This window comes from Myzus persicae, unplaced genomic scaffold (assembly GCF_001856785.1).
Source record: "Myzus persicae strain clone G006 unplaced genomic scaffold, MPER_G0061.0, whole genome shotgun sequence".
Classification (NCBI taxonomy): Eukaryota; Metazoa; Arthropoda; class Insecta; order Hemiptera; family Aphididae; genus Myzus; species Myzus persicae.
Genome location: NW_019102098.1, coordinates 414,035 through 428,716, shown reverse-complemented (window position 1 = coordinate 428,716; position 14,682 = coordinate 414,035). Strand labels below are relative to the sequence as shown.

Genomic DNA, 14,682 nt, shown 5'->3' with positions numbered 1-14,682 from the left:
TGTTTGAGCTTATTTAGCTAGTGTAATCAGTATTTGTATTTACTTGGTTTAATATATTTAGTTAAATTATGTATACTTTTACCAAACACGACATATGAAAGAAAAAAAATTCCCTGAAAGATCAAAATTATATATGTAATTTATAATGTATTTTTCTACTTACAGAATTTTAACTTTTAAGGGCAATGAGAGGTATACTCCACTATATAAAGACTTTCTAAACCTTATTTTGAGATCAAATTTGTGGTCAGAATCTCCAAAAAACTGTTAAAATCCTTCCAATATACCTCAAATGGCAGAAACAAACAAATTAATTTCTTGAATATATCAATCTTTATTAAATTTATAAAATATATTGTACTATCACAATATCAATATGTCAAAATATATTTATTTTACTTCAATACTTTGACAATTGCTTAAAATTACAAATTAACAATTTTTATGATGAAAAAAATAAAACGTTGGCTAGCATTAAAAAAATTAATAAGTACTGCCTCAGTTATTATAATTATAATAATGAATGATTTCCAATATATACAATTTTGCAGTACAAAAAGTTCTTAAATATTTCCATATTTTTAAATATAAAATAATGCTAGACGAGAAGTGATAAATAAAATAAAAAAGTAGGTTTAATAATATTAAATTATGACAAGACCTTAATTGATGGTTTGTGTTAAACAATTGGGAAACATTACATTTTTTTAAAAATCAACTATAAAAAGAAACAATTTGAAATACACAATACAAAATATAAATTAAGATAAAGTATATTTCAAATAGCCTTAATACTGTATTACTACAATAATGAGCAATACCATAATTATTGAAAAAATGTTGTACAAGCTCAAGGATTTATCAATTGTCGTTATTTCTATTATTATCTAAAATCTTAAACTTGGTTTATACTTCAATATGTGTCTGAAAAAAAAATAAATACATATACTTTAATCTAGTTAACATGTTGATATTTAAAACAAATAATGCTAAATACTGTAAATAGAATTTTATAGTTAAGTAATTTATAGCTTTAAATTAATATTACTAGGCATTAAACTAAATGGCATTAAATATTTTTTTAAACATTTTACAGAACTAAAAAAACATGTAACTTTTGTACTTTTAATGTTACTTGTTTTAGGAAGATTTTTAATTTTACTAATTAAATTAAGCTATAGATATTTATTGATTACAAAGATTTTATATTAAATAATGTGAAACAGTAATGGAAAACATAGTTTTAAAAGAAGTGTCACTTAATATTTTATGATTGATTAACCTACTTTATAATTTATATAAATTGAACATTCTAACATAATTCTAACGTACATGTTGCGCTAAGATTATTTGGTTTGGTTGACTGAACAATTTTAAGATAGCTATTGTTCAAATTATTTTTGTAAAAATGGAAAAAATATGTCATTTTAATAGTTTATACTACAATATATCTAAAGTGCTGTATATACTAATAATTATATGATATGATTTTGGTTGATAGGTCATTATCATGTAAGATCATTTCAAACAAAATTTTAAAGAACTGTTTTGAAATATATTATACTTTTTATTTATTTCAAAACTATCAAGAACACTGAATACTTAATTTATTTGTTTAATATAATATGCTAACTTTTAATGTTTATCAATTTTAACTGTATATTGTATACTGTGCTCACAATTATTTTGTTTAATAGTCATTAAAAATGTTGATCAAATAAAGAACATTATTAATAAATAACTAAATAATTAATTTAAATAATTTTTAGTGCTAAATTTCCTACTAGAGCTTATGAATAAAAAAATTATACAATATGCAGTCATTTTATACAGTTTGAAACTGCAGATTGTATATGATAACAGTTTTATAAGCTTAAACGAGTTTATATTTTGTGGCTAAAAAAATTATTATTATTACAAAATATAGAAAATAAATATGAATATTTCAATATTTAGGAACCAAGCTTTGAGATTGACTTTCAATGTGGTTCTTTAGACATTTTATGTTTAATCTAGGGTAAAATAAAAAATTTTTTGAGATCTACAATAAGATTAAATTTAAAATAATGCGAGCCAGTTTTTAAAAATTGTATGAAATAATATTATAAAGGGGAACAGAGTGGCCGAGCGGACTAAGATGTCGGTTGCAATGCACACCTTCGCCGGTTTGGACCTCGGTCATGGACGGCACTTCTCTCTGGGTAGACATCTGTCTGGAGAGAGAAGCCAACATCCCCCGACCAAGCATGGCAGAAACCTACGGGTGCCCAATTGAAATTCTGCCAAACACAAACACACAAATGTTAAAAACCTACTGTTCCAAAACCTTACCACTACGATAATTACCCTACAAACAGCTAATAGCCGGGCATAAGGTTCAATAAAAAAAATATGTAATAAAATACAGGAACGTAATAATATGTCTGGTGAAAGGGTTAATGACCATTTTATAATCAGAACTCACAATTTTTTTTTTATTATGTACTATAATATTATGAAACATTATGAAATTATTTAAGGCATCAATTATGTGGTTATGACCTATTGATTAAATTAATTATATTAAATTACATTTCAATTTGTTATATTTACATTTGTACACTGGTTTACTTCACCAGTATTCATGCTGAACCGCATTTTTAAGCATATCATTTTAACATACCTGTCCAATTTTTCCCAGAATACCATAAGGGTTGCTCTGTCTAAATGGCGCCTGGTCCTTGATATTTGCAAGACATTAACAGCCCATTTGGCCACATTTGCATCCAACTTCATTTCATCGAATTTTAAATGAAATGCGCATACTGAAAATCATACAATATAATTTATTTTAGTAAATTATTTTGTTTTGGATATAATCTTAAATTATAGTATTCCTAAGGTCTTTTGATTTGTTATAATATGTTTTTTTAATAAAAGTTATCTTTCTAATTAATTTAAGGATTCAATATTGAATTATAGGACATATTGTGTAACATGACTTCAATTTGTCTTTAATTTATAATCATTTAGATTTCATAAAATCTATTAAAAATATATGAAATAAGTATCAATAAATAGTTATGTGTCATAAAAATTAATTTTTTTTTATAGGAACTAAATCCAAATTAAACTTAAATGTCTATTTAGGTTAGGTATGTACAATGCTTTTCAAACTAAATTCCATTTTTTTGATTATTTGTATTGATAAATGCAATAACCTAACCATTAATTATGAATAAAAAGTAAAGTTCAATAAAAGTTAAAACCATTGTACATAAAAAATATAAAATAATATTTACTTTTAGAAAAAATTTCTACAGGATTGCCATCCCATGGCCATCCTTTAAACTGCCATGCTGGTCCCATGACAAATACAGCTACCACTCTGTCCCATTCTCCTTGTGTCAGTCTTTGGGGGTTGTCAACCACACGGTAAGGCACTGTCATGCCCCCATCTTTGCGACGTTGTAAAAGTAATTCATTATCACGTTTTGATCCATTTTGTTTTTTTTCTTCAGTTGAAACAAATCTTTAGAAAAATAATTTATTGTTAAATCAGAAATATCATAATATTTATAATCCCTCAGTATTTTATAATTTTATTTTTGGAAACCGATTGAACTGATGTCAAAAAATTATGAAGATTTAAAAAAACCTCAAGAAAAAATATACCCTGAGGATATCGGAATCAATGGAATAAAAGGTTAAGTTTTGCTGAAAAAAATTGCTACTAAATAAATTTCAGAATACATTAAAAACACCTTTCAGAACAATTGGTCAGAGAATACTATGGATAATTTGTATGCACAAATAAAAACAAAAAGAGAGCATTTAGGTACCTTAAAATGGTATAAAATAAAATATATTTTCATGTGTAAAAAAATTAAATATTTACTTCAGTTCTTGTAAAATTTCTCGTGCGTTATGCATAGATATCAATGAAGACTGTCCAGCAGGGATAACAATAATTGGAGTCCTTGATATTCTTTGTTTGGCTTGTTGAGAAGCAGTCAATTTGGCCTATATTTTATAACCATTAAAATTATTTAATTGAATAGTTTAGACATGCAGATATTATTCAAAAGATAATTTATATTTAACAAGATATTTAATGATATTCTGATGTACATAGATAATACCCCAAAAAATTAATATTGAAAAATGCATACATTTTTTTTTAGACATTTTCTTACATTTACAATACTGGGAATAAGGTAATTGATGATTGTTTATTAAAAAAACATAAAATGAGTTATATTTATGTGATTAACACATAGTTGAGTAGTTATATGTTTTAAAGGCTTTAAGGCATAGTCTTAACCCCAATCTCATAATAAAATAAAATTATAAAACAAGAAAAAACTGTTGGAGAAGGTGGGTAACAATTATTATTTTAATTATTCAATTAGCAGCCATAAAGTAACAATTATAAACAATGCCTTGAAAAGCACTTTTATCTGTTTTCTCAAAATGATAACTAAACGATATAAAAAACACAAACAATTTTAGATAATGAATTATAACAAAGTGCATAAATAGTCGCCATAACTTTCAGTTGGAAATTTAATCAAATTGTTATGTTGAAGAATTTTGAATTTTCTCAATAGTTTCTAGTGTTGCTACTTCAACTAGCAAATCAAGCACTTTTAAAAATAATTTATCGATTACAATGATTTTTCATATATACCCCACTTTGTATTTTTTATGGTAGTACATTTATTCCGAAACACAATAAATATAATAAATATGATACTTTAAAACACAAAACCTATCAATTGTTCTAAATACTAATAATATATTATATTGATTGGATTTTTTTTTAACTCACCAAAATTTCGTTTTCCGTAAACTTATAAAAACAATTTTAAAATATTAATGTAACTTCATTATAAATAATTTAAAAATAAAGTTAAACTACCATTGGTACCCAATTGTTAATTATTATTACAAGTAATTGACTTACATGTGGACCAGACCGAGAAGATTGTTGTACAGGGGTAACAGTAGCTACAGGTTTTTTTGGAACTGTTCCTTCGGTCACAGATTTCAATGTCATACCATGGTATGTACCCATAGTATCAATCTTAAAGCCTTCGGTATCTAAACATCAAAATGTTTAAGTTAAATACAATTTTAAATAAGGAACTAAATAAATTATACAAATATTCAAGCAATTGACTAACCTTCTCTTGATTTAATAAATCTTTCTTGATCGTAACGATTATAAACAGTTGGCTGTGGTATAGTTGGTTTAGGAGGCGCTACACGTGGTGTAGCTGCCATACTATGTGATGGACGTGACCTCCCTTCTTCACGGTTTTTAATTGATTGAAGTATTGCAAAAATATTTTTTCCAAAAACCTTAAACAAAAATTAATAAATACATTTGTCTACAATCTTCTTTAAAATAATAAAATAAAACATTTATTTTTCTGGGGGACGGAGTGGCCGAGTAGACTAAGACATTGGTTGCAACGCTCACCGTCGCGGGTTCAAACTTTGGTAACAGACGGGACTTTTCTTCGGGTGTTACATCTGTCTGGAGAGAAAGGCCGCCATCCCCCAACCGGGCATGGCAGAAACCTATGAGAGCCCAATCAAAATTTTGCCTAACACAAACACACACGTGTTAAAACCTACCGTTCCTCCTCTCCTACAAACCAACAAACCTTCAAATATACAAAAACAGCTAATGGCCATAGTTACCGGGCTTAAGACTAATTAAAAATAAAAAAATTATATTTTACTTATTCTAAAATTAACAATATTTGTTGATTACTTTTCCATTGCTTTGCAAAATAGTAGTACGAGTTCTCCATTGTCTTTCACGTTTAATGATGTCCTTTGTTATATCTACATCAAAATCCAACATAACTCTAAGATCTGGACCAAGACCTATATCATCATGTCCTTTAATGGTAGTACGCTTTTTTGCCAAACGTTTGGCTTTGATTGCAGCAATTTTTTCAACAGACATAGCTTCCGAAAGAGATCTATTAAAAATATTTAAAATTTGCAATATTATAAACATTTTTTTTTTGCTTGTTCGAGGTTATTGCCTTCAATTTCACTAAAGCACTATACCACATGTATCAACATAATATATTAAGTAAAATTTTTTTATTTGGTCGATTCAAAACTTGAATAAAAACTGTACAGTATAATTTTACAAAATCAATTTTATATTTCCAAACATAAAATATTGGTTTTCATTATTGTATTAAACTGATGAAAGATGAATATATTCAGACTTGTAGATTCTATACTTAACATTTTTTTTAAATATTACATTTATGTTGTATAATATTTACTTGATATTGTCAACATTGACAGCAGACTCTTTAGGTGCATCTAAACGTGCAGCCAACTGTTGTTTAACCCTTTGAACTTGTAAAGTATCTTCCATACGAGGTTTTTTAGCAACTGATTCTTGTACATCTTCCACAGCACTTCGTTTAACCTGTTCAAAATATAAAATATACAAACCCAATTGTAACAAACAAGAAAATGTAAAAAAAGGTAAAAATTTAACCTGAGTTGGAATTTCAAGAGGAGCACTGCGATCGATACTAGCAGATGTAGATAGTTCCCCATTTAGGTAAGCTAGGAGTTCCCTTCGATCTGGTCTTCTTACAACTGGTATATTTTCAGCCTGAAATTATAATCAAGAAAAATTTTATAAAATTCAAATCAGATAGTGGTTACCCAAACGATATTAAATTACTTACAGCTGCTTGTCGCACATATACAGGATGCGTGAGTGTAACATTCTTTAATAAAAATAATAGACATTCCAATGTATAATACTCTTTTGGTGCACCATCTTTACCAGAACTAGAACATCATGTAAGTAATAAATAATTATATTCATAAGATAAATATATAAATACTAGGATGAAAATTGAGTGAACTGAATGTTATACAAAACTTGCATTAAGTCGTGAACTGTTCTTCATACAAGTAAAATTATACAAATTGTATACCTGTTTACTTACCCATACATCAAGAAGTTTGTATTAACAGTTTTTGACCAAGATAAGTCACCAAATAATATGTGATTGTCCTTAATTATGATTTCTTTTTTGTTAATATTGTATGTCCTTAAGAAAGTTAATGGGTCTGCCATTTTGAAGCAAATTAACCACAAAAATAAATAGAAACAATACTTAAAATGTTAAATAATAAAAAATGTACAAAAATATTTTGTGTACGTACTAGCGTACTACGTACATTGATTCTATTTTACTAAGCGATCTCATTTTATCAAAATGATTATCAGTACCTAAACAAAAAATACCAATTTGCTATCACTTATTCACTTATCATCATAAACGTGCAGTGTGGCAACAAGCTTGAATGTTTTCAATGAAATATAAATTTTAATTTAATCCACACAGACCTCTTTTTTTTTCATTAGAATAATAGAATATAATATACAATCTGTAAATTAATTTTTTACAATAAGAATATGAGTTAGATAAGTATGACATGAATCGCGTGATAAAAGAACCAACCCAGCGGCCAGCGGCTACACTTTACATATCATTCCACACAGACCTGAAATTAAAAACAATAGATGAAGAAGCCCAAACACTTTTATAAAAAATTCCACTACCGTCTATTCTCCCACTCAAATCCTTTAATTAAAAATCTTTCCTCCCTCACAATCCCTGGTAGCCCTTCTAGACGCTTAAAACGTAAATGGTGTAGACCTTTTACAAATCTTAATGAAGAAACAAAAAAAAAAGTTAGTTAATTCTTATTATTATAATGTTGCTAAGTCTGATAAACTAGTTTAGTAATATTCTACTTTCCGGAATACGATCTCATCTCTATCTCGACCATTATTATAGGCATTATAATATTATATCTTTTGGAATAATTTGATCAGCTATCAAGTCTGGAGTAAGGGGGGGGGGGCATGGCCACCAGGCCTCGGTAGTTGGAACTCATTTAGGGACCTCACTACCTCAGATTTGTCAGTTAATTTTTTCGTTATAGGCTATAAATTGCATAAATCGCCTAAAAAAAAATCGATGATAAATCTACTGACGACATTATTTTCAATTACATATGTCAAATATACATCTTATAATAATTCTTAATAATGATATATTGATTTGCATTTTTACAGTTTTTACTTTTTACTACTAAAATGTATAATATGTAGATTACCTACCCGCATATTGCTACACACATTTTCAGTAATAATTATTGCTTATCGACGGCCGTCGCCCATCAATTAAACATGCTAAAGCTATTATTGTCCATCTCCATCAGTACACAACAACCCAAATTTGTCGTCTTCTGTTATCGACTTATCGTTATTCATTTTGACTCTTGTTAAATCACAGTTATATAGAATAAATTTTATTCTATATATCTGTGTGTTAAATGAAATATGAATAATCTTTAATCTTTAATGAGTACATTTTTGGATCTTTCATTATTTCTTCATATTTTAAAAATGAAAAGACATTTTGAAAGTGGTTGCCTCAAAAAGAAAAAGAAAAGAAAAACAACAAATTTAAGTAAATAAGTACAGAGGATTAATAAATACAGGGGCCTTAATTCTTAATCCGGGCTTGTAATTGATAGCTGGATTGCTGGTGGCAAAGCCTTACGATTTAAATCTAAGTAATGAAGATCATCAGCTGTACCTAATACAATATCTATCTTAAGTATTATTGTACTGTGGTATTATTTTAGTTCATGGTACCTATGAAACCAATTTTTTAATTTTCGATTTAATTGCCGATGAACGGCCAACGGCGTGGGAATGGGCAATGGGATCATAGACCTTATACTCAGTACAAGGTCTATGAATGGGATTCGTTTCTAACCTTAGTAGGTTGGCATGAGCTTTTTTTTTGGTTTTTATCAGATTTGCTGTTATCAATTGTTATCAATATCGGTAAAAATCACCGGCGGCAGGACAATTTTTGAATAATATGCTATTATATATACTTAGTTATTTCATAGGATAATATACTTAAGTACTCAATTTATCGTTATTTAGTACTTACAATCGTGACTTTATCGTTTATTATGAAATAACACATAAACATTTGCTTATAGTTAGTATAATAATTCAATATTTAATACTATTAACAATATTATGAACAGATTATAACAACTTAAAACAGTGTAGTACGATTTGTTATAATTATTCTCTGAGATTGAGATTAATTCGCTGTACCTATATTTTTGTCATTGGTCTATTGTAGTTCTTATTGTTTCAATTAACTAATTGTTACTAAAAAACTGATCACCATTAAGTATTCTTTTAGTCTTACAATATTGCAAAACTTGATATTAAATACACTTTTACCTTTATGCTTAAATCGTAAATAGGCTGTATTTTATATTCTCCATGTCCGGCCAAATCAAACCAATAAATAAATTGGACGTTCATAAAATATGTTCTGGTCAGGTAATTATACATGGACAAACAATATATATGTATATTATTGTTGTTATTAAGATGTACCTAAATAATATAATATTTCTATACACTTTTTTTAGGTTGTATTAAACTTGGCTACAGCAGTAAAGGAGTTAATAGAAAATAGCTTAGATGCTGGAGCCACTTCAGTTGGAATTAAACTAAAAGAATTCGGTAAAGATTTGGTAGAAGTTACAGATAACGGATCTGGGGTTCATCCTGACAATTTTGAAGGACTGGGTATGAATATAATGATATTTTAAGATACTAATACTCAATCTAACTACAATTATTTTCATATAGCTTTAAAACACCATACATCCAAAATTAAAGACTTTGCTGACCTGACTTCAGTAGAAACATTTGGTTTCCGTGGAGAAGCATTGAGCTCATTATGTGCTTTAAGTGATGTAATAGTGACCACTAGACATTCATCACAAGAATGTGGCATTAAGTTAGTGTTTGATCATACAGGAAACATTAAGCTGAAAGTCCCTATTGCTAAGCAAGTATGTTTTTTTAATTAAATATAAATATTAAATCCAGTGTTGTATTAAGGAAAACATCATTTTTTTTTTGGTTTACCCACTGAAAGTATGATGATACATGGGTTTTAACGGTTGTGTACCCATTATTTTAGTAACAAAATTATCTGTAATTTTTAATTATCAGATATCAGGGGATTATAAAAAAATATTTTTATAATTAATGACCTTTTATAGAAGTATTAAATATGATGTCATTTTTCTGAATTCAAGTTTCTATAAATTGAAAGTACCATCAATAGGTGGGCCCTTTCCTTTCATGTTTTTCATTGGGATTTGATGGTTCTTGTTTGGAAACATACTACCTACAATAAATATCCACACAAGACTATTTCCAAAAGTATTAAGTACTTGTATTTGATAGTCATAATTATGGCTGCAAAAAAATAACTGTCGAACATGGTGTAAAAAATAATTTTTTTATTTATTATAAGGTTTTTAGTTTTTACAATTGTCACCTACCTGTTTGAAAAAGTCCATGAATATTGATATAGGTACCCATAAATATTTTTAGCAATACATGCCTGTATATAATAATGTGTAACATATTAAATGAATGTTATTTTTATTTACACAACTAAATTATCTGTTAATTAGGTTGGAACATCAGTTACATTGTCTAATTTATTTTCTTCATTACCCGTAAGACATAAAGAGTTTCATAGAAATTTAAAAAAAGAATTTGGAAAAATGATCCAAGTGGTGACTGGTTACTGTTTAGTTTCTACTCAAGTGAAGTAAATTAATATTTTAATGACTTTGGTTAGTTTTACAGGAATAACCTTTATTTTCATAGGTTATCGTGTGTTAATCAAACAAAATCTTTAAACAATGTTCTTCTATCAACACATGGTAGCAACACAGTATTAGAAAACATATCATGCATTTATGGTTCTAAACAGGTAAATTAATTAGGATCTGTTATGCTCGATCTTCTTTTATTGATTCAAATATTATTTTCAGGCTAACAGTTTGTTAGTTTTAAAAAAAGTCATTCCTGAAGATGAAGAAGATGATATATCAAATATTTTTGAACTAGATGGTTATATATCTAGTTGTGATCATAGTGGAGGAAGAAGTTCTAAGGACAGACAATTTTATTTCATAAATTCTAGACCCTGCGAGCCTTTAAAAGTACTCACATATTTTATTATTATAAATTTAAGTATTTTTGAAACATATTTTTATGGAAATTAAATATTACTTTTCATTTTGCTAATTAGTAGTGCCGCATTAAGACCAAGCAAAGCCTTTGGCGCAACGTTTTATTATGGCCTACTGTAAAAAAATAGCCGTCTCCTAAGGCCACTGTTAACTAGCTCTGGGCAAATGTGTACATTGCATATACATTAATCCGGTATTGCTGATTAATTCAACTAAATATTGTTATCCACATACTATCAGATTTTAACTAGAGAACTTATTTTTTCAATGGACTTTAAATTTAAAAAAAAAACACCAAATATAATTCAGCTTAAAATTAAAATAACGTACTTAATATACCTTTAATATACTATTTATTTCAATATTAGGTTATAAAAACAGTGAATGAAGTTTACCATCAATATAATCAAAATCAATATCCATTTGTCTACTTAAATATAACTATTGCAAAAGCTGAAGTAGACATTAATGTGACACCTGATAAAAGACAAATATTTTTGTCTAATGAAAATATCTTAGTTTCAATAATTAAAGTAAGTAATTCATATTTATAATTCAACTATTATAATTTATAATGTTTTACACTTAATTATGTAACCTGTTAATAAATACTGTGTTTAAATATAACTTCTATTACAAGGCCAGTTTAAATAGATTGTTTGAAAATATTCCATCTACTTATAAGATTAATACATTGTTGTATGAATCAATATCAGCTAAAAGGCCATATGAATCAACTACAGAAAGTAAAAATTGTAAAAGTAAGCAAGAAAACTATTTATATTTAATAGAAGAATTACATTTTATTTGTTTAATGGTATGTATAAAATAAGAAAAAAACAACACAATAGATTTTTATCCGTTTTGAATATTCATTTTTATAGAATTTTTGAAAAATAATAAATATTTTAAATATAGTTAAACAAACATATGTTTCTTAAAGTTAATTAAACGTGAAATCATATCATTAACACTATTGCTTTATTTGTAATTAAAAAATTGTAAAATACAAAAAATGTGTTGAGTTAATCAATAGACTTCAATAAATATTTATGTTAGAAAAAAACCACACAAGTATAAAATCTTCAAATGCTTATCAATACACTAGAGTCCATGGCTAAATATTATTAATTATTACTTAGTCATGCTATATACTTTAGAATATAAAAATGGCATCGAACAGGGGTTGCCATTGATTAGTTGATCTTAGAGAAGTATTGGCCGTTCATATCAAAGATTCTATCCCAATATCGGTTGATAATGTGTGTAATCTCAACATACTTTTACACATTACATACAAATAGTACATATTTTTTAGTTATGAAGGACGTACAATTTTCCAAAGGAGAAATAATAAAAAAGCATTATTAGGTATACAATTCATTATTATGCTGCATGTAATAATGCAAATGACACCAATACCACTTAAATAAATAGGAGTCGATCACAGGATACTTAACATTTTTAATGGAGCTCAAATGTTTTTATTGGTTGTCGATCCTTGCCCTAGAACATGATATTATAGTTCACATTTATTAATGTTGCCAATCTGCTTATTAATAGTGTTATATAAAATAATTTTAATTATTTCAGTTCTGAAGTTGGATAAAAATAATGAATATGAAAGTAAAGAAACACCTAATCATTCGGAACAAATTAAAGCTAAACTCATTAGATGGAAATCTGATAATTCTAAAGTAGCAACGGCTGTTTCAAGTACAATAGATAGATTTCTCACACAAAAAATTGAGCCTATTGATAATGTTCAAGAAAATCATACTGAGGAATTAATAGAAAATGAAATATCTACCAGTCTATTTTTAAGTACTGACACTTGTGACGCTATTGCAATCAATGATAAAGAGAAAAAAACAGATGAATTTCTACAAGAAAGCATTGAAAATTATAAAACTAAATCCACTTATATTAATAATTCAAAAAGCAAGAATATTGAATTAACTGAATATTCTGTTGATGATTCTAATAGTGAAAATATGGATGACAATAAATTTTCTTTAAAAATTGTTACTGAAAAATCTGATTCTATTGTAGACATTAAATGTGATTCAATACATAAGAATGAAGTTAAAAATGTATATGTTAAAGATATCAATACTAATACTAATTGTGATTCATCAAAAATAAACCCAAGTGCTAGTATAGAAATAGACACTTCTATAGCACCCAAAGGAAGAAAATTTGCAGTAGTTGAAACTAACCTTGAACAAATTCGACAAAGGTTGAGCAATTTAAAATTTCAAAAATCTGAAAAACAGAAAATAAAAACACGGTTCTATGCAACTATTGATCCAAATAAAAATCAACAAGCTGAGATTGAATTAAGTAGAGAGATTTCTAAAGATATGTTTTCTAGAGTAAGTAATAGTAAATTAATAACAAAAAGTTAATTAAGTACAGAATTTTCATTATTTTTTTACAGATGAGTATAATTGGCCAATTTAATTTGGGTTTTATCATTACCAAACTCGATGCTGATTTATTTATAGTTGATCAACATGCTACTGATGAAAAATATAACTTTGAAACATTACAAAATACAACTAAAATTACAAGCCAAAAATTAGTGGTGTTAGTAATGATTGTTAATAAAAACTAAAATTGTTACTAAATCAGAATTTTTTTAAACTGTACATAATATTTTACATGGAAATTTGAGTACATTTAAAATTGTGACTGACAATGAAAAAAACTCTTATTTTATTTTATAAATTTAATTTTTAATTTTTTTATAGACCTCAGCAGCTAGAGTTAACCGCTGTCAATGAAATTGTATTAATGGAAAATATTAATGTTTTTCAAATGAATGGATTTGATTTTCAGTTCCAACAAGATGGTAAGTTTTATTTATTCTTATTTTAAAACATGTTCATACTTATCACTTATCAAGTATATTATTTATTATATTTTAGCGGAACCAACAAAAAAAGTTAAATTAACTATGATTCCTATGAGTAAAAACTGGAGCTTTGGTAAAGAGGATGTAGATGAACTTTTGTTTATGTTACAAGTAAATAGTAATTTCAAATGAAATACAATTTAAAATAACAACTCTTCTTTTTTTGTAATAACTATTTTTAACATTATTTAGGATGCGCCTAATACTCTTTGTAGGCCTTCTAGAGTTCGCTCAATGTTTGCTTCTCGCGCTTGTCGTAAGTCTGTTATGATTGGTAAAGTATTAAACTTGGGTGATATGAGAAAACTTATTGACCACATGGGAGATATTGAACAACCTTGGGTAAGATAAACACAAACAATGTTTATATATATTGACCTCTTGTCAATATTTTCAATGGTGATTTATAATTTGAACTGGTTTGAGACTTTTTTGTTGTTTTAGAATTGCCCTCATGGAAGACCAACAATGAGACATTTAGTAAACCTTTCATTACTAAATGTTAATGCAAAATGAACCCAATATGTTCTTATGCAAATTATTTATTTACAAGTACATAAAAAATACAATGACAACAGGATCATAAAAATGTATAAAGCAAACAACATTGACAACAAATTAATTGTTTT

General features: G+C 27.0%; 2 protein-coding genes across 4 annotated transcripts; one reads left to right on the top strand and one right to left on the bottom strand.

The window, feature by feature from the left end:
- Positions 1-757: 757 nt before the first annotated feature.
- On the bottom strand, positions 758-7,253 carry LOC111031218 (parafibromin). Of its 2 annotated transcripts, XM_022311073.1 has the most exons (12): positions 6,978-7,253; positions 6,711-6,816; positions 6,515-6,634; positions 6,294-6,442; positions 5,762-5,975; positions 5,166-5,343; positions 4,946-5,082; positions 4,811-4,831; positions 3,878-4,002; positions 3,282-3,511; positions 2,663-2,804; positions 758-924 (listed from the first exon to the last, which is right to left on the bottom strand). In XM_022311073.1, exons 1-12 carry the CDS (start codon positions 7,106-7,108, stop codon positions 888-890), a joined length of 1,590 nt encoding a protein of 529 aa, XP_022166765.1. In that variant the 5' UTR covers positions 7,109-7,253; the 3' UTR covers positions 758-887. The 2 variants fall into 2 exon arrangements, with proteins under 2 accessions (XP_022166765.1, XP_022166766.1); XM_022311074.1 differs by lacking the exon at positions 4,811-4,831 and having other exon boundaries at positions 6,978-7,251.
- A 1,653-nt stretch (positions 7,254-8,906) lies between these two features.
- LOC111031227 (mismatch repair endonuclease PMS2) lies at positions 8,907-14,672 on the top strand. 2 transcript variants are annotated; one of them, XM_022311087.1, is made up of 15 exons: positions 8,907-9,059; positions 9,337-9,415; positions 9,508-9,667; positions 9,731-9,936; positions 10,570-10,709; positions 10,769-10,874; positions 10,936-11,106; positions 11,505-11,669; positions 11,777-11,897; positions 12,730-13,511; positions 13,577-13,725; positions 13,890-13,990; positions 14,067-14,164; positions 14,246-14,395; positions 14,498-14,672. In XM_022311087.1, the coding sequence occupies exons 2-15, from the start codon at positions 9,356-9,358 to the stop codon at positions 14,567-14,569; spliced, it is 2,481 nt and encodes an 826-aa protein (XP_022166779.1). In that variant the 5' UTR covers positions 8,907-9,059; positions 9,337-9,355; the 3' UTR covers positions 14,570-14,672. The 2 variants fall into 2 exon arrangements, with proteins under 2 accessions (XP_022166779.1, XP_022166778.1); XM_022311086.1 differs by having other exon boundaries at positions 8,907-9,415.
- Positions 14,673-14,682: the final 10 nt, after the last annotated feature.